Genomic DNA, 21610 nt, shown 5'->3' with positions numbered 1-21610 from the left:
AAAACATTTGGCGAAAATTTGAAGCAGCTTAAAATAAGATTCTCAAAATTAAAAACTCATGGCATTCTTAACTACTAAGTTGCCAACTGTGTTGTCTCCACACACCACATATTTACCTCCAGGTGATCAGACTTCTCCTGAATTTGCTTCTCTAGTTCTCCTTTAGTTACTCGGAGTTTTGCATCCAATTCATTTGATTTAATTTCTTCTGACTCCTAAAAGGATTGAAGAAACGTAAGTAGAGTTTTAGAGTTTTATGTTCCCCTTTCTAGTTGATGAGCATACGGCTTTTCATATCACTGAGTCTTTTCTGTAGGTACATAATTCTGAATATGCCAAGACAGACCCCCACACTGCATGCCAATCAAGACATACATTTTCCCTTTTATTTAACAACTTTCCAAGTAAAGAAACCAGTGACTAGTCATCTCAGCTTTGTAGCTCGCACAGGATAATTCTTCCCCGATACCGCTTAAGACAGAAAGGGAGGAAAAGACGACTCAGGTGCTAAACACTAATTTCACCTCCTGAGAAAATGTGCCTACTTGATAGGTTTTTATCATTTCTTGACAGTTTTTCCTTATCTGGTCTGCTTCTTCTTTTGCTTCAGTTAATTTTGTCGTTGCATCTTTGAGGCGTTCTTTGGTTTCCTACAAAAACAGTAATAAATAATGGCTTAAACATAGTTATCTAACTTAATCTGGGAAAAGCATTTCTCATAATAAAAGTTTCCTATTTCAGTATGGAAAGAATTAACAACAAAAAAAAGTATGTCCAGCATTATTTTTCCTCTTGCTTCCATTCAACTATTACTTTATGCAGTTTCATTTGTTCCAACACTGAAAGCACAACAAAAGGATCTCTCGGTTATGTGCCACGCACATTTTCAGATGATAGATTTAACTCTATCACATAAAAACTAAACTAAGAAGAGAGTTAATTCATACAAAAAAAAAAAAATTAAAAGTTGATCACCAGATTAAACAGAATCCCCCCCATACATTCTCTCCTCACATCTTTTCAACATTTCCATTTCAGTATCAGTATCTTTAAGAGCACTATTCTGACTTTTGCTGCAGGTATTCAAATTAAACAAAAACCACTTCAGAAACAGATTTTAATACTATATAAAAAGTAAACAGTACAGCAACTACATTCCTCTGACTATATTTTCATGTCATAATATCAGTATCACTTCACTAACCTTGTGTGAATCCATTTCTGTTTTCAATTTGTTCTGAGCCCATTTTACTTTGATAACATGAGAATTGATTTCTTCTTTCAATTTTTCTATTTCTCTGTTGAGTCGAGTGGCTTCACCGTCCTAAGAAGATTTCATAGATACTATTTTATGGATTAAATCATCCAGTGCTTCTACAAGACTCCTGCTCAAGTGTCACATGCAGGGGTTTGTTTTTTTTTCCTTAATGCCTGAATTTTGCAAAAGCATACACATACTTGAGAGTGCTTGATAATGCTTTAGCCCATAATCCAGTGAAAAAAAAAAAACCCATTACTGTTCTGGTTTGAATAGCAAGGTAAGGCTGCATTACTCTTAGTATACATTAACATTACATATCTCTTAAAAGACAAAGCACAGTCTAGAGTTCTGATCTAAAATAAGTATCTCCTGGGTAAGCTGCACAGTCCTCTTTCTCTTCTTTTTTGGCAAAAGGATGAGGAAACACAGGTGCAAAGTGGTATGGTCGTATATTATATAACGCTACAGAAAAAAATTGACACCAATGGGTCGGTATTACCAGCTATACAGGTGCAGACTAGTGTGAGCACTGACAGCGAAATGTATGCAAGTCAAATCACTAACCCGTCCCAAGAAAGGATGTTAACAGAAGCAGATTGCTGGCAAAACGTTCTATACCAGTACCCACAGACCACTGCATTAAGCCAAATTTCCAAACTGTGTTTCTGAAGTAATAGGCTCATCTTACCAAAAAAGTTTAAAGCAGCACAATTCCTGTAAGGCTCTAGTGTAATCCTCAGGAGTTATGAAGATAGATAGTATGTTAAGTTTTGTTTAGGAAACCTCAAGTCAAGCTGCCACTTCCCGTTCATGGGAGAGAGGACACTGAGGTGATTTTTTGTTTCAGAAGCGTAATTTTTAGGACTTCTATTAAGGTGTATTTTTCTGATCCTTCTGTGCATAGTACAATCGCTCAGAAGAGGCCCAAATCAAAGTTTGAACCCTATTTATCAATTTTTGGATCTTTCACATGAAATAAAATTGTGAAGCACAGCTATGAAGCACTATACAAAAGACCTGGAAGAGGCTGGTGGGAATTTCTTACTGGCTTCTAAAAAAGAATGGCTAACTTTTGGAATTGGGCCTGAAAAATTCTATTGCTTTCTTACTAATTTTTAGTAGTACAAAAGAGAAAATACAGAGCGAAAACAGAAAAATAGCAAAAAAACCCTACAGCCTTTAAAAAAAAAAAATCCAAACAAGCTAGAAATTCCCTCAAAATCCAGGCTCTACAACAAGCAGTCTTTTCAATTTTGTCAAAAAAAAACCCTAATGTTCCACAAACTAATATTCAGGGAAATATTAAAAGGAACTTCAAAAAGATGACAATGAGAACTCAGTAACTCCTTCCCCTTCCCTTGAAGGAAAGGGGTTTTCACAGCTATATAGCAAACCCAAATGAAAACAGGTTTCTTTCCCCAAGTACAATAGCAAACAAGTGATAAGGTTGTTCTGATAGTGCTTTTAATCATTCACTCAAGCCATACAGCAATACTTAGAGCACCTTAGTTTCATAGAGCTGGTGCAATCTTCCTTTTTCCTGGGAAAGTTGTTTGATTTTATTAGTATGTTTTTCTATTTCTTTGTTTGCATCTCTCACTCTTCTCTCAAGTATCTCCTTTTCCTTTCGGAGGTCAAGCGACTCCTTCTCCCCTCGGACGTATTTCATCACCATTGTTTCCTTTTCATGGCGTGCTTCTTCACATTTCTTGTTTGCCTTGAAAAATATTAAAATAGAATGAATCAATCTTGTATTTCATAATTAGCTTTTATAAGACACTACTGGATATTTTCAGTAGTGCAGTATAGTAGCATAACACAGTAGGACTCAAAAGCTCCAGTTTTGCAAAGACTAATGGTTAGATCCCACTTAAGTACTAGAATTACTCATACTTTTAACAGTAAATATATATCTAAGCAGTTGCAGTTTCATAGCTAAACATCTCAAATGAGTTATCAATACATTAGTAATTTGGGATATAATTTGTTGTTTCAGAAGGAAAGAAGTGTATTTGCTAAGTTTTAGTAACAAAATAATTTTGCAAATACCCAGTACCAGTCCTCTGTCTTCCCTCATCCACATGCCAACTGCACAATCATTATCCAGTGGCTTATTTTTCAGATGGCTTATTTTCAGTGGCTTATTTTTACAGATTCCCCCTGCCTCAGCACTAACAAATTCAGCCTCAAATAAAAGAAAGAATCAGACACTGAGCTTTAGAGTTTAAACAACAGAGAAAATACTTGGCATAATATGATACTAAGGAAAAAAAAAAATCATCTCAGTTCTCAGTAATACATGAGACAAAATAAGAGCTTTGTGCTGGAGTTGAGAAAAATATTAATTTTGTGATAGCCTGCCTGAAAAAAAACCACTGCCAGCTTTTTACCGCCTTTTGAATCAAGATCAGCTTACAGGCAAGGAAAATGAGATTTCCTTGAGGGCTGAATCCCATACATATAAACATACACATTAGAAAGAGTTATCAGGCACTCTAGAATGTTAACAGCTATTTATAAATTCAGGTATGCCAGTTATCAAAAATGCTACTCCATGCTAGTAGTTCCAATTTTGGAAATTTTTGCCTTACCTAGTGATCTAACAACTGAAGCTACATTTCCTACAAGAACCAAGTTTGTTCATAAGATGTTCAATAATAGTTTTCTCTATTACCTGTTCCATTCGAAGGGCCATCTCTTTATGCAACTGCTGAATAGCATTTTTGGCTGCTGCATCTTGAGTTAAAAGTTTGTCTTTACTGACTTTCACTTCTTTATTAAGCTCTTCCATTCTTGCTTCCAGCTAAAAGACAACATTATGAAATAATTATAGGGAAAATAAGACTTTGATCATGTCTTGTACAGGCAGGAACATTTCACACAAAATTAGATGCTTCAACAGATATCTACCTGTATTTTACACTTCTCAAGCTGCAACTATCCATATCAAGATCTAGCTTTGCATTACAGCACAAGCATGAAATATATCAATTCTCATCTTCAGTGACACTAAAGATGCATCAAACCAAGTAAACATGAGGCATAGCAATTTACTACACAAAAAATTAGATTGACAGCAAATGCTGAGATGCCAGAGCAGAACTGGCTGCTATCTGAAGTTGCTTTACCTTCCACCCTTTTGTTGCTATCCCTGTGCCATATCCTCCACCATGCCAGCAAAGCAATCATGCATCCATATGGAACTGGACTAGGAATTAATTCATTGAAAAATAACACGGCAAATAAAGAGGACCTTAGCCATTATCCTGGCACTTTTTTTAGCCACCTAGTGAACGAAGTCGGAGACCTGATCCAGCTGAAGAGTAATTACCAACGTTCAACTGGAACACTTCCCAGTGCATATTCACTTCACAGCCATGCAAGTCCAGTACAAGAAGCAGCAGCACTAGTGCAAGATCAAGTGGTGGCTACATAAGCTGTAATGCTGCCCAAAGGTTGTTCAAATTGTGCCTTAACGACTATCCTCTTGTTCCAGGGGAAAGCCAATTCACCAAGGTTAGGTTTTTTTTGTTTGGTTTGGGGGGGCACGGGTGGGGTATAAAAAAAGTACACAAGGTCTCAGGGTCCTTATCTTACATCTTTGTGCAATTCCAAACTGCTACATAAAAGGCAAGAACAACCTAAAATGCTTCTGTTACCACAAATGAATTGATCATACCCTGTTCAGCTTTGCAAATGAATCATTGCTCATAAGCAAAAAAAGTTTTACACATACAAGCATGCACATATGGTTTGCTTACAGTTGTGACTGCAGCCAAGCTTTCATTTACTTGAAAGCTACCAGAAAACACTAATTCAGAAATCGTAACAATAAAACACTCGCATCACAAATGAAAAAACTCAAGTGTTTCACTGCAGTGTATCTTACAACTCCAGGTGCTATTCAACTACAATATAAAAGTATAACACTGAAAACCAGTATTTTCTAAAATCACTTGCAAGCATGTAATCACAGATTCTACTTATCTGACCAGAAACCAAAACAAACTCCTTCACAAATATTTGTTTTCAGAATGGGATAAAGCAACTGCTGCATGATATAGTTTCACGAAATCATACAGTGCTATCATGGAAATACAGACAAGAAAGAACAAGTCAGCTATTCATACCGATTTATTCAGGCATATGCAATTCCAATTTGTAGCTTAAAAATAAGACTTTTCAATTCCATTTTCAATCACATCATGGATTTTCAAAGATTCTTTGAAATTAACCAAAGACAGACTAAGCTTCTACATATGTGAATACATTCCTCTGGAACACTACAAGCCTGACACACTGCTTTGAGAACAGATTTCTGTGTGATGCAGACATTAACAAAGAAACCGGACAACGAGGGTAGTATCACCAGTACTTTGACAAACAGAAATTAGTATTTTAAATGCTATCTCTTGCCAGATTTCTAAGCTGTAATCTGTAATGAGTTTATAAACCTGACCAACCAACTGTTGGAACATTAGCAGATAACTTTGTAACAGACAAGCAGTGACACCTGATGCCATACCTTTTCTTCCCACAGTAAAACCAGCCTACACCAATGCACATTCTTATGCTTCTCTTTGGCCTGTCATGGTTCTAACAATTCACTGAGGAAATGCCTGTATATAGTAACCAATAATATCAAAATAATGTGCAAGACCACAGTTAATATGCTCCACACTCTATACACATTCCACATTTTGTTAATATTTAACAACTGTAACTACACCCCCATCCACTTCTGTTAGCAGACACAGCAGTTAACAGAAGATGACAAATTAAAAAGATCTCCTTTATGACTGTGTAAGAGAAATAAATCATCCTATCAGGATAAAAGACTGAATATGTCATTTTTTGTAAAAAGGTCTAAGAGGTCTTCAACACGCACTGTCTCCAGCAGGAAGCCAAAGTACACAAAACTCACCTACCAGGGCAACCCACGAAACAGGAACTCTCTTCACTTGTTCCAGATACAGAACACTTAAGTGATGTGAATCTAGAAAGTCAGTTTATCCAAAGACACTAAATGCTTTTAGCCAATGAATATTTCTTGGAATGGAAGAGCAGATGTATCCTCTTAAAAAGCTTAGGATAATAAACACAGGTATTCCTTCCTTCTCCTTTATGCTACCAAGGATGTCTTGTTAAACAGTGGCAATAGTGACATTGTATACAGGTGAGATACTAACCAGCATTTCTGTTTTGTTATCTGTACCTGTTTAATAATGTTGAGGTGCTGCTTTTCTGTTTCTGTTCGTTTTTTCAATTCATCTTTTAAATTGTCCTTTTCTGAGCAAATTTCCAAAATCAGTTCCTGATGTTTTTTATTTTCTTTAATCAATCTGTAAAAACAAAAAGAAATTAAAAACAAGAATTATGTTGTACATGTGAAACTTAACTCCAAACCAGCAAGCAGCATCTTTCTTGTGAGGAAATTGCTTGTTTCCAGCACTTTGGGGTTGTTACGGCCCATGGTGACATGAGACACTTGGTACCTCTACGGAACTACAGAACTGTAAATGTTAATAATTTTAAGGTACTTGTAAGACAGTAACTTCCGGTCAGATAGCTCTGCCAGTCAAATGTCTGAAAACACAGATACTGTATTCATTTCATGGATTGCTCAGAGTAGCCTTTGAAGTTCACAACCTGGTAAGAAATGGAACCCTGATTTTTTAAGTCCTAAGTAGGTATGTAACTACAATAGTGTCCATGCTTATACTCCTTGTAAGGTTCAATTTTTTAGCAATAGTTTGTTCCTTTGCAGCTCAGCTGTTTGCAGCCTGAGTTGAAGCTGACATGTATTTAGTCTGACCTCCTAGCACAGCAACAGAAGCTAGTTACACATAAAACTCAGAAGTTACACTGTCAGAATTGGTGAATAAACAAGAGTCTCAAATGTATTTAAATGTTTGAAGATACAGTTAGACGGTGGATATTTTAGGCCACTAATTGCATGAATTTATGGGAGGCATGCATTTACCTGAACAAGATATTTAAATATCCCTTTACTTTCATCTTTAGCTCCTTTCCTTTGAAAAAAACCCTCTCTAAACAAACTAGTCTCCTAAATTACAAGGAATTCAAGACCATCAGTGAAGGAGAGCTTAGCACTTCTGGTTTTCAATCCATTAATGAATATTCCAGGATTACAAATTCTTCATTCACACAATTGATGCTCACCTGTAGATCTTAGATCTGATCACAGGAGACAACTGGGCTATTTCCAGAGCCATGTTACAAGCAATTCTGCTGATCGTAAACTAAGGGACAAAATCAACCCAACCCAGAATGCCCTTTGGAGCAAACGTAACATGTTCCACAGTAGTTTTACACTTGAGGTGAGTCCCCAAGAATCAAAAGGGTGCAGCTGGGATAGCAGCTGTCAAAAAAAGATACCAAAGACATATTTATATAAAAAAAACTCCTGTATGTATACATAATATATACATATATCTATTTATATAAACATTTGTCTCTTAGAAAGTAATTGGTCCATAGCCAAAAACAGTGACTTGCCTTTCAGTTTACCGTAAACGAGTAAAACACAAATATCTCGTTAACTTATGATCTCCTGGAATGACAACCATCTACACACCCACCACTTCAGATTCCCACTCCTCCTCCGTCATTAATGAATGTCTTAACTATGCATTCCCAAGCTTTCCTGTCATCAACTGACTTTTCTCACATTTATGATTTCTGTCAGAGGTTAACTGGTGAGATGCAAGAGAATACTTTCCCTCCTCTGCTTTTTGGGCATCTCTTCTCCCTCTGCCTGGTTTCCCTCCCTTTGATGTCCTCCCATACCATGGTATCAGAGTGCCTTATATGAAGAGTAGGACACTCATTTCCAGCCCTGCAAGCAGGAATAAATTTGAAGTTAGAGGCTACGTTTTGTTAGCAAAAAACATTTCTAAAGGGGTAACAGAATATGAAATGCCAAGTAGGGTATCAAGAAATCAAGCAATGAACTGGCTTTTGATGAATATAAATATTCTTCATGTAGCACACTGCCTGGCAGAACTATTAAGCCCAGTTTATCATAGCAAAGTTTATAAGCCATGCATTTCAAATGCCCTCCTATAAAATGTGGTAAGACAGTAGTTTATCTATATATGACATTTCCAAGTCAAAGAATAGCTCTCAACTGATTAACAACTGTGCTGGATTATGACAGGAGACTGAATACTACTTGAAAAAGAAACAAGCAATTTCAAATTCATAAATAAAATGCACATTGCAGGAGTTAGTAATTACAAAGACTCATTTCTCCAAAGACATATATGGACTGAATGAATCCTGGACTATTTTTATACCACCGTTACTTTTACAGTATTTAAGTAATTCTAGACATTGGCAGGCTATTCAACTGAACAGTTAGCTATTCAGTTGCTGCCAAATTCCACAAGAATCCAGAGATCCAAGGACACATTTTTATTTAGAAGTACATACCACAAGTAAAAATAATTCCTCACTTAAAGAACATAATTTAAAAAGCTTATTAACTGTCCTTATAACAACTCACAAGAGACTACTTGTTTATACCAAAATGTTGTATGCAGTTGTACACAACACACAACCAAATTGTTCAGTACACACCTCCAATTGTGATGAGCATACTCAAATACTCACTTTTTTATAGTTTGTTCTTGCTCCACGTATTTATCTTGCACACATTTTTCAAACACAGCCAAGGCATGTTCACCCTTCCGCACACCATTTGGGAATTTTCGTTCCTTTGAAAAATCTGTAGATAAGAGTTCAGACTCTATTTCCTTTAGCAAATCCTCCTGTGAGGAAGTCTGATGTATTGTGGAAATAAGCTTCTTTGTGCAGTCTGTGTCGTAAGGGCTTTCTGAATAGATTTTATCACTCGATTTTTTCACAAAGTCAGACTGCTCCCTTAGGTCCTGTAATATTTCCATTAATGACTGTTCTGTCTGATTAGTTTTTGGATCTTGTTGCTCAAATTCTTCACTAGATAAATGTTCTGGTTTTGTGGAGCCTTCTACTTTTCTTTCAGAGCAGGTATTGGCATAGCAGTCTGCCCCTCCACACGGCTGCTCCTGTCTTTCTGCCAGGTCCCCATTGCTGCTTACACCAATAGCTGTTGAATCCTGGTCTGAGGGCAACAACCTTGATTCCCTTTCCAAGACACCAGCATCATGTCCAGTATAACTGATGCTTGAGCAGTCCTTCATTCCAGATGTTTTATCAGACTTCTTATTATCTGGGGACCTGGAAGAGGCATCATCTGACACATTGACTGGCTCCACCGTGCTTTGCATTTCTGGTAAATATCTCTCCATCATTTTCCTTTGGAACTCTAGAAGTAGAATCACATTACACAACATATATTCAAAATCAAAATGAAAAGAGACAGAGAGGGGAAGAAAGGCTACTGGAAATTAAAATTCAAAGGGCAAAAGTATTTAGATATGTAAGTGTCTGAAGTTGTTGATCTTCCAGCCTGACTTTAAGTAAACGCTTCAATACAAGTTCTTCTAAAAGAAGGTGAGAAATCAAGGATGGCAAACAGGAAGTAGTGGGGTAGTAAATGCCAAGACAATAAAAAAAAAAAGCAGAGCTTTTTAGAATTAATGACTCTATCATTTAAATCCACAAAAATTCCAAGTAGTCACCTCTGAAAAACACTTCAGACATAAAATAAAAACAACAACAACAAAGAATCTAGAGCCTTACAGCTTTCATTTTCCTATACATGATTTGAAAGCAACATCTTGACTTACTAATTTTTACAACATAGGCTGACTCCCTCATCCAGCCAGAATATTCAACTTCCTTACCATCATGTCCTCATTCACCACCCATACAGCAAAATGTATCTGTACCCAGCAACCTAAAGGAAGGGGCTGGGGGAGGATGGGGGTGAGAGTCTCTTTTCCCATCTGCTTTCAAGCAGCCAAAATCCCTTGCTGTAAGAGCACAGATGGTCTGCAGCACATTTGTGCTCTCAAAAAGTAGCTTGCAGAGCAAACCTTTGAGGAGTCGAAAAGCTATGTAGAAAGTGTTCTACTAGAAGGACACCATATTGAGATCCAAAGAGCCAGAACACTTATGGAAGAGCCTGAGTATAATGCTATATCTTCTTTTTCAGGAATCCCAGGTGATCAGGTGTCTGGAAAGACTGCTGGCATTCTTAGCAAGCACAAGAAGCCCTTATATCATTTCCGTTAGCAGGAAATCATTACAGCAGTCAAATTTTAGATGCAACCCTATCCCCCGATACTGGACAAGTTAGACTATTTAAAAACTAGGGTATTTTTTCATTTATAAATTCCACTCTGCTATTCCAACAATTATATCAAAGGAAGCAGTAACACTGCCATCTTGCAACATCAAGCTTGTTTTCATACTTGCTTTCTCATTTGTTTAGCAGTCTCTTACACAGTCACAACAGACCGAGTCATTCAGCTACACGCTGCAGGCCCTGCACTTTGACTCACTCTGAAAGGAAACCCTTTGTGCTGCTTGGCTCCACTCCTCCAGAGTCCTGCCTTATTAACCAACACTTAGTACTGAGGCTTACATTGTTAAAACAGAGGGATACATGAATCCTATTAGGTCTGTGACTAATTGCTACCACTATCACCTTTCACTATTAGGTCTAAAAAAACAGATAAGGAAAAAAAGCAGCAGCCTCAGCCCAGCTGTTTCTGCCAGGAAACACCATTAAACAACCAACCTACCACTAGTACCTGAAACCAAAAGTTGGGCTACAACTGCCAGTTAATCAACAAGAGGAAGGCATAAGGAAAACTGAGCATAAGGCTGAAAGTATGAAAGGAAACATATCACGACTAGACAACAGTCACAAATCATCAAATGACAATTACACATGTTTAAGTAACAAGCAACCACTTTTTCTTTTTGGTTTCAAAGCAAAAAAACCTCAATGCTACAGCCCCTAAACCAGTACAAATCAATAGGAACCAGAAAGCAAATGGTAAGGAAAGCTACAAATGAAAAGAGAGACGGTAAACATTATGAATTTATATACAATGTGAAACATTTACAATGACTCCCCTTTTTACAAACAGATCTCCTCTGATACTAATAAAATCCCTGACTCCCCCTTCCTTCAAAGGATTTATGCTTAGGTCAACACTGGAGCCAACAAATCCATCTTGGTTTGTGCAGCCAAAACAATTGCTCTTTTGGTACCTATCCACTTTTTGATAACTTCTGCTAGTAATGAAAGTTCACAATGTACTACTGTTATTCTAAAATAAAACAAATAAAAGAAAGAACCCCTACTGACAATCTCAATCTGCAAGCAAAGAGAATGACCATAACTGCATGAAAACCCATTCAGTTTGATGGTAGCAGAACGCACTAGTAGTACCTACTTCATTAAAAAGCTGTTAAAAAAAGACAGTGTTTTGAGACTGGTGCATCTAACGCAGTCACTAACCATAAGATAATTTGCAAATGATTCAGTTAAAAGGCAAGAGAAATTCACCTTTTAGTATCTGTTCCCTCTTGTTACAGGTAGTTTATAATCCACACACTCAGCTGTAGAAAGAGACTGTATTAGTATAAAGCTGAGGTACAATTTTTTTCTATAGCAGTTACTCTAGTCTAACTTCTTGCTACCACTTTCTCTGGAATGATCAGAGGGGGTTTTTGGCTCATTTTAAGCCTTTTCTAAAGTCCTTTCTAAAGCGTTATAAAACCCCCAAAATGTGCTATTGTTTGATGTATTACTGCCTCAAAGCTGCTCATCGCTGCCCAGGTGCTGCAGTTCACCACTGCCACAAGAAAAGAAGTGGTAAAATCAGATATGTGAACATTCATTTTAGTTAATATACCTAAAATCTCCAGTCCAGTCAGCAAACTGGATGGTATTTCTCTTCATACGAAAGCAACTGGTGAAAAAACACAGCCCAGTTAAGACAGTACATTTGGGAAGAATACTGTTTTCATCTTATTGTGTTACTTTCTTCTGTAAATAATACTGTGAATTGGTATTAGAGAGAAAGATTAATATATGTGGAAGCAGAAACAGAATTATTTGCATAACTCGATTAGTCACAGAGCAATAAAATGCCACCAACTCGGTATCCATGATATCTTACACTTAATATCAATCATAAATAAAGCGTAGGTTTTGTATCAAATGCATAGGGAATTTGAATAGTGACTATACAAATCAGTTAAAGCATGAAAAGTAAATTATGATGATTCAGTGTTCCCTGCAGACCTACTCTAATTTCCAGTGGTACCCAGAATATAATTTACCACATTAAGAATGTTCACAGCCTTTCCAATTCCAATACACTGGATTTTAGCTCTATCTGCCCAAATCTATCTCAATCTGTTCACAACCCGAGATTTTTTTTCCCTACTGCCACTGGATAGTACTTGTGTTCTAAATACTAACTTTTAAACAGAAATAAAACGTAACAATTCATCATAGGATCACAATTTATCTTCATGTCAGAAATATCCAAAGAAATCATGTGGAACAACTGTCAATGCAAGTTCATCTTGATATTCAAATGTCTCTTGAATACCCAAAGTTTGTTGTGCCTACCTCAGGCAACTGAATATAGCATATACCTCCTTTATAAGACCAGAGACAGAAAACTAAATAAAAGGCTACTGCTTTGTAAGCAAAAGGTTTTGTGTGAAAATACCTTGAAACAATAAACATTGCCAGTACATGACTGTTCCACATCAAACATACAAATACAGCAAGTCCCAGATAATACCCGGACACCAGGTACACATTTGATAGCAGCTCCATGTCTTTCCAGGTTTTGTATCCGTTTTCTATTATCTTACCCATCCTTGTAACTGACTCTCCTAAAATCAGGTAATTAATAAGGTTATAATATCACTCTCTTACAAAATACTGCACTAGAAAAACAAAACAGCTTAGTGTCTTTTATGATTTCTTCAGAAAGCGTCAAAAGCAATCATAAAAGGCAAATCCTGACTCGAGCAGATCAACCTTGTTAATGCGTCAGATAAGCAAATCATGGTAGATCAGCATACAGCATCTTGAGTGATAGTAAAGTGCCAGGTGAGCACTGGCCGACCTTCTTGCACTGTTTTGATAAGCTTCTACCTTCAACGAATTGCTCTGCTCCTTCCTCAGGGTTGATCATCATCTGAACAGTATGGCAAAAGTGTCTTGCTCCTCAGTCCCTTCCATGTGATGCTTGTCTTACCCTCACAGTGTATGTCCCTTCTGCTGCCTATGCCACAGGAGAATGCAATCACTACCAAGTCAACTTAAAAATGCCCAGGGTAGGAACTTCTCAAAGTACCATTTTGAGATTAGCCCAGCCCAAGCTTGCCTGCCTGCATACCTTGAATAACAAGCCATCTTGTGAAACTGCCACACATTTAGTGTCGCACGTGAAAAGCTTTCTGTCACTGACTTGTAACACTTTTTGCTGCTGTGACAGGACTCTTAGCACTCGCACAACTGGTTTGACCAGTCCTCCTCCTCCTCTGTTTTACAGCTCACAATTAATTTGACACTCTAACACACCTTCCCTGTATTCCTGCCCCTATTGTAAAGCTAAGGAGACAGCCATCTGTGTTTCCCCACAACGCAGTAATACAAAGCAATGCAAGTGGAAACGCATCAATTCAAAACCTGGTGATGTGGGTAGCAGAGAATGAGCAACAGGAACACAGCTCAGCCAAGCTTCCTTTACAGCAATAATGGGCCCACAGGCCCAGTTTGCACAAGCAAACAAAACACCTCTCTGCATATATACATCAGAATATAGACAAGTTTTACCCTTCAAAAACAAAACTTTGCTTTTTTTTTTTTAAAAAAAAAAACCCAGACACTGTTTTTCTCATCATAGATGCATTCTTCAAAGAAGCAAGGAGCATGCATAGTTGTTCCTCATCATCCCATGGTACTCAAAAATTTTAAATCTGCATCAGCACATATTAAGTCCGTTTTAAATATTACATTAGTACTTGGAGAAGTAGTTAAACTGCAGCCACAGGACAGACAACCTTAAAGGCTAGTACAGGCAAGGGTTGCAACCATTTCTCACGCTACTATAACTGAGATGTGCTTATCTCCTAAATCGCTGATAGCACAACTGACTGGAATCAAAAGCAGAGAGCAGAGCCTGCTGATACAATGAGTGGACAGCATACCAACTTTTTAAGGCAGAAACGTCTCACAGCTAAGTAAGGGAAAGCAAACACTCAGGAAATAGTATCTTTTTTATTCACTTACTTTGTTACACAACAGAAACATCCTCTATTAACTGCTAATCAAATGACAAAAATAAGAACAAATATGACAATCATTCATTTAAGCTCTTCAGTGAAGTATCTGATACAACATAAGTACTGAGTATCTAGGGAGAACATCAAAAACCTTGATACATGGTCCTGTAACATGCCAAAAAAAAAAAAGAAGAAAATGTTTCTTCTAGCTACCTTCAGTAGCAGTCATCCTAAGTGTTTGTTCAGCCCTTGCCCCATTCATAGATACGAAGTTACAAACATACAAAACATCTTGAAGAATCATTGCATATAAAAAAGGTAAAACTTGCAGGTGAATAAAATGTACAAGCTGCTAGGATTTATCTGGGTACTTCCATTTACATTCTATTGTCCGCAAGTAATCCATCTTAAGGTTTAAAATTACTTAAAAATTAAGTCAAATAATGTTTAATACTTAGCTATTTTAACAGGTAGTCTGCTCTGCAAACTACCAGAATCTAGGACAAAGGTTCTTGCTCTACTAAATCAATCTGCTAAGTGGACAAGTCAAGTAACTTTTTCTTATGTAAGATTTGGTCTCACTCTTGCAAGTTGAGTATGTACTATGCTGCATCATGTCAGTTGGATTTCTGGAATAAAAAACTCTAATAATGGTAGTACATCATTGCTATGAGAATTATGGCAATTAGGTACTTGTTTATAATACAATTTTTACAGTGAAATGAAAATAGAATTTCCAGAAGAGCCATTGATATCATGTTTGAATGCTAATTTGACTGTTTATTAATCCAAGATTTATTAAACTACATAAAATAACTGTATAAGAAAGTATGTGATCAAACATTAATATTCAGTTCCTGCACTAATACCATAGCAATTACCTGGAGAAATAAAAAGCCAATTAACAGCTAGAAGATACACGCCACTAATTTTAAAAGCTCCTTCAATTCAAATTCTGATTTTAATACAACCATACATTCTGATAAATTAGGTTATAAGAATTAATTTTCACATGCAGTAACAAAGTAATTTTAATTATTCTTGGTTTAGCATCACTCTTCCAAGTATACTGTTAGACATGACATCAAATGCACAGATGTCAGAACACAAGCCAGGAATGGATAGCTTCTACGGGTACAACTCTAGAAACAAGATTACAAGTAAAATATATTTCAAGCAATACCTACACTGAATCACCACACTAACTCCTTTATTCAACTTCACTGGAAGAACACTGTCTGAAAATGTAAGAACTCTGTGCTTTTCCATAGTAGCAGACAGCTAAGGCCTATCATTTTAACATCGAAATTTAAACCCTTTCTCCCTCCCTCTCTCTTCTTTTCTTTCCCCTCTTTCTGCCCATTACCCGCTACAAAGTGAAAGAAAATGCTGCAATAAAGATGGAAGACGGGGGGGGGGGGGGAACAAAGTTGTTCCTTTCCATACATGCTTTAAGAGTAAATTCTCACTTCAGAGTCCATTCACTGGCATGGAGAAAAGCAGTTTCTCTAACAGTCAATACTCCTCCTTCCTCTGCTGAAAAACACATACACTTTTAGTTTTTAAGGAGGCTGTTGACACCCTCATCCCTTGGCTGTCCATCAGGTTACCCACTATACCAGTTGAAAATCTTACCCCCAATTCCAGTACTGCTAATTCCCAGCCACTAGAAGGTAATTCACGATGAAAGCAATTCCCTGTATGCTTCCTACTGTCTGCACAGATCTAATCAGGAACACATCCTTTCCCAGCTATAGCCTGCTATTCTGTTATTACAGGCATGCACTGAGAACCTGGTACATTTTAATTCAGTATTATGCCATTTCAAACTGCCTGTCTTTTCAATCTTCTTATGGAACACAAACATGATTCTTTTAAATCCCTGACTACAAAGGACTTTCCTAAGCAGATGCACTATTAATGCTAGCATTTAATTTCATAAAATAGCTTGACCCAAGCTATCAACACTCATGTAAATAGTCAAGGAGGAAATTACTTTGTTTCACCCAATTTCAAAATAAATGTGAGATGACATCTAAACACTCTAAATGACAACTATAGGAAGCATTTTCTGAGGTATAGCTGCCTAGAATTCACTAACAAGGGAAAAAAAGAAAGTGTGTGCCTTGTCACCTAGTAACTATCACAATGGGGCTCTTTTACAATAAACAGATTAAAGAATGACAGAAGTGTGTGGCTGGGGTTGTTCTGTAAGCAAAGAGACTGACTGTCAAGGTCCTGAGAAATAAAAATCACTGCTATAAGAGAAAAAAATATATATTTAAGCTACAAAGCTTAAACATACTGCAGAGAAACGGGCAAAAAAGGCAAGGGGGGACTAATGCTTCACAGGTATGTGCATATACAAAAACTTGTTCAAACCAGGGTGGATTTTGAAAGAAAGTGAAGAGCATTGAGCTAAGTGACTCTGAGGCACAAAACCTTCTGAAAGGGGAGTAGTAACAAGACGTTAATACAGTAAATGCAGTTCACTGGACACCAGGCATATTCAACCATGCATTACATAATATAATGGCCAGTAGCAGTCAATCGTGTCAGTTCCTTTCAACAAGAACGGGTTTTGCATCGTCTTTGGGTAGATGTTCTTCACTCATAGCTGTGCTCCTAAGTGAGAACTTGTAGCAGAGTCACTGATGAAGAGGGAATCACCTACTCTCCAAACAAGTATACATGCAATCCACAAAATAGTGAAAACACAGTTCTCACATCATCAGCTAAGACCATGCATGGTCTTCTCCAGATATGTAAAAAGCATCCAGACAGGTTTTACAGGACTTGAAACAAGCTCATTTTTAAATAGAGGTACTATTTAAATTTAGAAAGCCATCCTCTTTCCCTTTCCAATTCATATCTGTCACAGCACAGTACTCAAATTTCCTTTAAGTAATAGACCAAAGTCTCAAAATGACCCAAAGCTGTAATACAGATATGATGCATTCCAGAGAGTAGGTGGGGGACAAGGAAAGGAGTGATGAAGCACTCCATGGCTCATGGGCAGATGACCCCAACAGTCAGCAGGGACCCAAGTACCATGACCAGGCCAGGCAAGCAGCTAAGTGACAAAAGAATCTGGTGATACCAACACAAGCAGCCCGAGTTCCTGGAACTCCCTACCACTCTTACTTGGATGTCACGCAGCACTCATAGTTGCATTGCCACTGCAGTCTGTGCTCTAAACTTGGTAAGGAAACACTGCATACCTCTAAGCAAAGTCCACATGTTTACATGAAAAAAACCTAACTAGAAAAGAAGCCCCTTGAAATTGCTTCAGAGCAATTCTCTTTACATTGTAATTTGAGATCTGTACTTCCTGATTCTTTCTCAAACAGCACTGGATCAATAACTCACAAAATTGCTGCTGTTACTCTTTATTTTGCTTTTCAAGATGACATCTTCTCAAGATAAGCTCCACTGGAAATTCATCATAATCTAAGTAAACACCCTTAAGCAATAGTCTCCTCAAATGCACTGTAGTACACACTAACCTTCCATATTGGTTCTGGTTTCTGAACTCACAGCAAACTAAAGTAAATTAAACTTCATTTATCTCCTTTACTATGCAATTCAGGTTTAGTGTGCAGCTTGCCTGTCAGTTACTGGGAGAAGTGACACTGCTTGCCCTTTGGCCGGCTTCTGATGAAGATAGCTAGAAAAGGGGTTTACTCTTAACACCCTCAACCTGCCCAGTGAAAGCAAATCACTACTTTTTCCTAGTCCTAGACCAGAAGACTTGGGCAGCACTACATAACTCAAATAACCAGCTGTCTATTTCAGGTGCTGTGTTACTGTTCTCTGTACCAGATTCCAACTTATCTTACAAACACCTCTGCTCCTCAGTGTCCTCCTCTCCAATTCAACCAAAAGAATGCTCATTTGATCTATTTTTTTTACACAGATTTTTTTTTTTTTTTTTTGCTAGCAGATCCCAATGTTGTGGGAGCAAGTGAGGAAAGAATAGCTTCATTCTGATACTGGAGGTGCCAGATGCAGACACATACAAATCATTCCAGTTTTGGCAAAGCTGGATTTAAGAAAGCGGATGTACAGCTTGTCTACATATTTAGAAAGTTGTGGGTTTTATCTCTGTATACAACCCAGGTGATAGATGAACAAAAAAATCTATACCTCAGTTAAACCAGTTAGAAATGTAATGCTTTCATGATGACTGCCCTGTTTGTTCACCTGCAATTCTCCAGACAACAGTGAGCACTGAGGCACCTGAAACTAGCTGGTCTAAATAGATACCAGAAACTGTTTCCCCTACTTTCATTACTCTAGCTATCAAACATCAAGAGGTCTGTTCATTGACATGCATTATGGCTGAAGATATAAATACTATCAACTAAGTTGTGCAACCTTTCAAAGCTGATCCAATAACAAAAATAATAATTAAAAAAAATCAAGAGACACACACACACACACACAAAAAGGCCACTAAAAAAAATCCAAACTAACAGCTAAATCTAGAATTGGGGAGTCTGGAAGACAGACTTCTTTTAAAAGTGAGAAGCATTACCCCCATGGAATTATAGCTGCCGAAGAAAACGTTGAATTTTTTTCTGTATCACCCAATAGTAAATTAAAATGCAGTCTTGTGAATTTCCAAGAGGAAATTACATGCATTTTCCAGTTACTTTGAAGATTCACACTTACACCTCAAGTCACGTTGTAATACACTCTCCCATTACTCCAGCCCTCCAACTACAAATTAAAGCTCTCAGCAACACGCCCAGACACACCACCTATGGACATACACTGCTCTCCCAGACTCAACTACAAATGAAACTTCCATTACATGTCTTACACTGTTCCATGTCTTGACCCGTAAAAGCACTGAGCACTAGAAGCTCCCCTGCTTTAGCAAATACACAACTTGGACATGAGCTGAAACTTCAGCTTTTTTTGCTAGGACAGAAACTAACATTTACTTCGCATGCAACTGAGGACTGACTTTCAATTCAGTAATACTGAGCAGTACGTTTCAAAATGTGCCTTTTTTCTGACATGATTTTCAAAAATTCATATAAAGGAAGATCAGCAGTGTCCTATATCTATCCTGAGATGGCAGGTTCACACTCCTCCCTTGGAAATTGTGATTCAACAATAACTGTGATTTTAAAAAGGAGTAATGTGACACTATAGTATACATGCAAATGCATAATCAACTTAACTCTGCCTCTTATTCACTCATGTTAAGCACATGTAATATTAAATTCCAATCCACAGACTGATTTTTACAAGTGGTTCATTACACTCAAGCAGAATCCCAACTCAGAAGCACCTCTCTTCATGTAAGCAGCTACTAAAGCGCATGAAGCAAACACAAATACATAACTTTAACAAAACCACATTTATCATTTATACTTCAATAATGTGTTGGCTCTTTCCCCAGTCATTGCAGTATAGACTAAAGGCTCTGGTAAAGAGATTTTTTTATACTGCCTTATGTTTCAACTCATGCATCTATGAAATGAAATGCCATATGATTGAAGTTTCAACAGTCAAAAGGCTTTTCTTGATGCAAGTTCTGATGTTCATCAGAATACCCCCCAAGAGAAGCAAAAACTGCACATCAGCACCTTTTGAACAGTTCAGTTACAGACCCACTTCCCTCTTGCAGGTTCCTGGGCAACAAAAAAAGAGTACAAGTGATTTAGCCAGTCTTCAAATGCAAATTCAAGTGTTAACATGAAATGCAATATAATCCAGTCTAACACTGGAGATGGACTTTATTTCAAAGAGTTAATTAGGATTTACTGGCTGAAGAATACTGAAGAGAATTATAATGATTTTTAGAGTTTTCATGACAAGTCCCACATGTATGAAGCAACCAGCAAAGACTTGGAGTTACATGCAAAAAAAGCTTCACAAATGCCATAGCGTTTATTAGGAAGACCATAATTTATTTGTCTGAACAGTTTGTTCCACAAAGGACTACTCCTCTTCTTTAAATATCATGCTACAAAATATTCTATTAGAAACAATCTTAGATGAATCACAATAAAATAATAAGTACTTTCTATTATCTTTAAACACATTATCCTAAGACAGATACATTAAAGTAACCATTAACAATGAGACAACTGTTAAAAAACACAGGAACTGCCACTTCATTTCAATTCAGGTTTAATTTCCAACCCATTACACTCAGGTAAGAGATGAAGCTGCAGGACAGCTTACATGCTCTCACATGTACAATGACAGTCCAACAAGACTGCTGAAGAAATAACTGATTTTGGGGCATGACTTTTTTTTCTTCTTATAGTTGTGTTGTTCATTGTAAAACCCAAGATGCATCGCTTCAAGAACTTCTCACATCTTTACTAGACAATAATCATTATTTGAGCAAACTAAAATGCTTTTCCAAGTCAGTGCCAACCTGTCATTGCACCAGAACTCTTGCTAAAAAATTTACATGACAATAAGACTAAAAATAAAATGCAAGAGAAATTTTACAGTTTGTGTTAGCAGTTAGCTGTAGTGCAGTCCTAATAATACTTTCACCTAAACTAATCTGGACAGACTGAACACACCTTTCTACTTCACTTGTTGGGTGAGGTTTTATGTTTCTTTTTCTAAAGCAAAATATCCTCAAATTGTGTCTACTGCTCACCACATTGACTAGCAAAAGAAAATTTCCTGTTGTTTCCAATTAATACCCAACTTATGAAAGATATCATGCAAAATACAGATAAGAACTCCATCACAAATGGCTTTCCTAGACTACGCATTATGCCACCAGATAACACTGCAAAAGAGGGAAACTTAAATCCTAGAGATAATTCTATTTTCAACTGAAGTTTATAAAGAAACGAGGATTCAGCTAAAAAAGTTCTGTTCTACATGAAAAGATATAAAAAGCAGCTCTACTGTATACCAGCTGTGTAGAGGGACAAATCAAAGGTTTCAACTAAATCAAAAGGGACTGAGATAGAAAGGTCCAGAAAACCAGGTATTTTACATAATCTAGCGTGAGATGTATAAACATGAAGCCAGAAGGACTGTTTGAAATGTGTTTGGTTACATCTCCACACATAGAGGTAATCAGAGCAGCAAGCCACCTAAGTTTAGAAGTGATGAAATGATAAAAAGAGATGA

General features: G+C 37.2%; 1 protein-coding gene and 1 long non-coding RNA gene across 5 annotated transcripts in view; one reads left to right on the top strand and one right to left on the bottom strand.

Moving 5' to 3' along the window:
* Window positions 1–21610, bottom strand: part of CCDC186 (coiled-coil domain containing 186) — a 39774-nt gene that overhangs the window by 14891 nt on the left and 3273 nt on the right. For 3 of the 4 annotated variants that reach the window (XM_041127210.1, XM_041127211.1, XM_041127209.1), the window contains 7 exons: window positions 8897–9590; window positions 6477–6603; window positions 3936–4064; window positions 2766–2978; window positions 1205–1324; window positions 525–650; window positions 117–215 (listed from right to left, as the gene is read on the bottom strand). In XM_041127210.1, coding sequence (XP_040983144.1) covers window positions 117–215; window positions 525–650; window positions 1205–1324; window positions 2766–2978; window positions 3936–4064; window positions 6477–6603; window positions 8897–9576 — 1494 coding nt within the window. In that variant the 5' untranslated portion in view covers window positions 9577–9590. The remainder of the gene's footprint in view (window positions 1–116; window positions 216–524; window positions 651–1204; window positions 1325–2765; window positions 2979–3935; window positions 4065–6476; window positions 6604–8896; window positions 9591–21610) is intronic. The other variant, XM_030030229.2, reaches the window with a different exon arrangement.
* LOC115348127 lies at window positions 1896–21346 on the top strand. Its single transcript, XR_003925749.1, has 3 exons — window positions 1896–1988; window positions 13165–13168; window positions 21336–21346. It is a non-coding gene; the product is annotated as an uncharacterized LOC115348127 (long non-coding RNA).

Source organism: Aquila chrysaetos, chromosome 11, assembly GCF_900496995.4.
Source record: "Aquila chrysaetos chrysaetos chromosome 11, bAquChr1.4, whole genome shotgun sequence".
Classification (NCBI taxonomy): Eukaryota; Metazoa; Chordata; class Aves; order Accipitriformes; family Accipitridae; genus Aquila; species Aquila chrysaetos.
The sequence above is the reverse complement of the archived record's forward strand: the minus strand, read 5'-3'. Positions and strand labels throughout refer to the sequence as shown.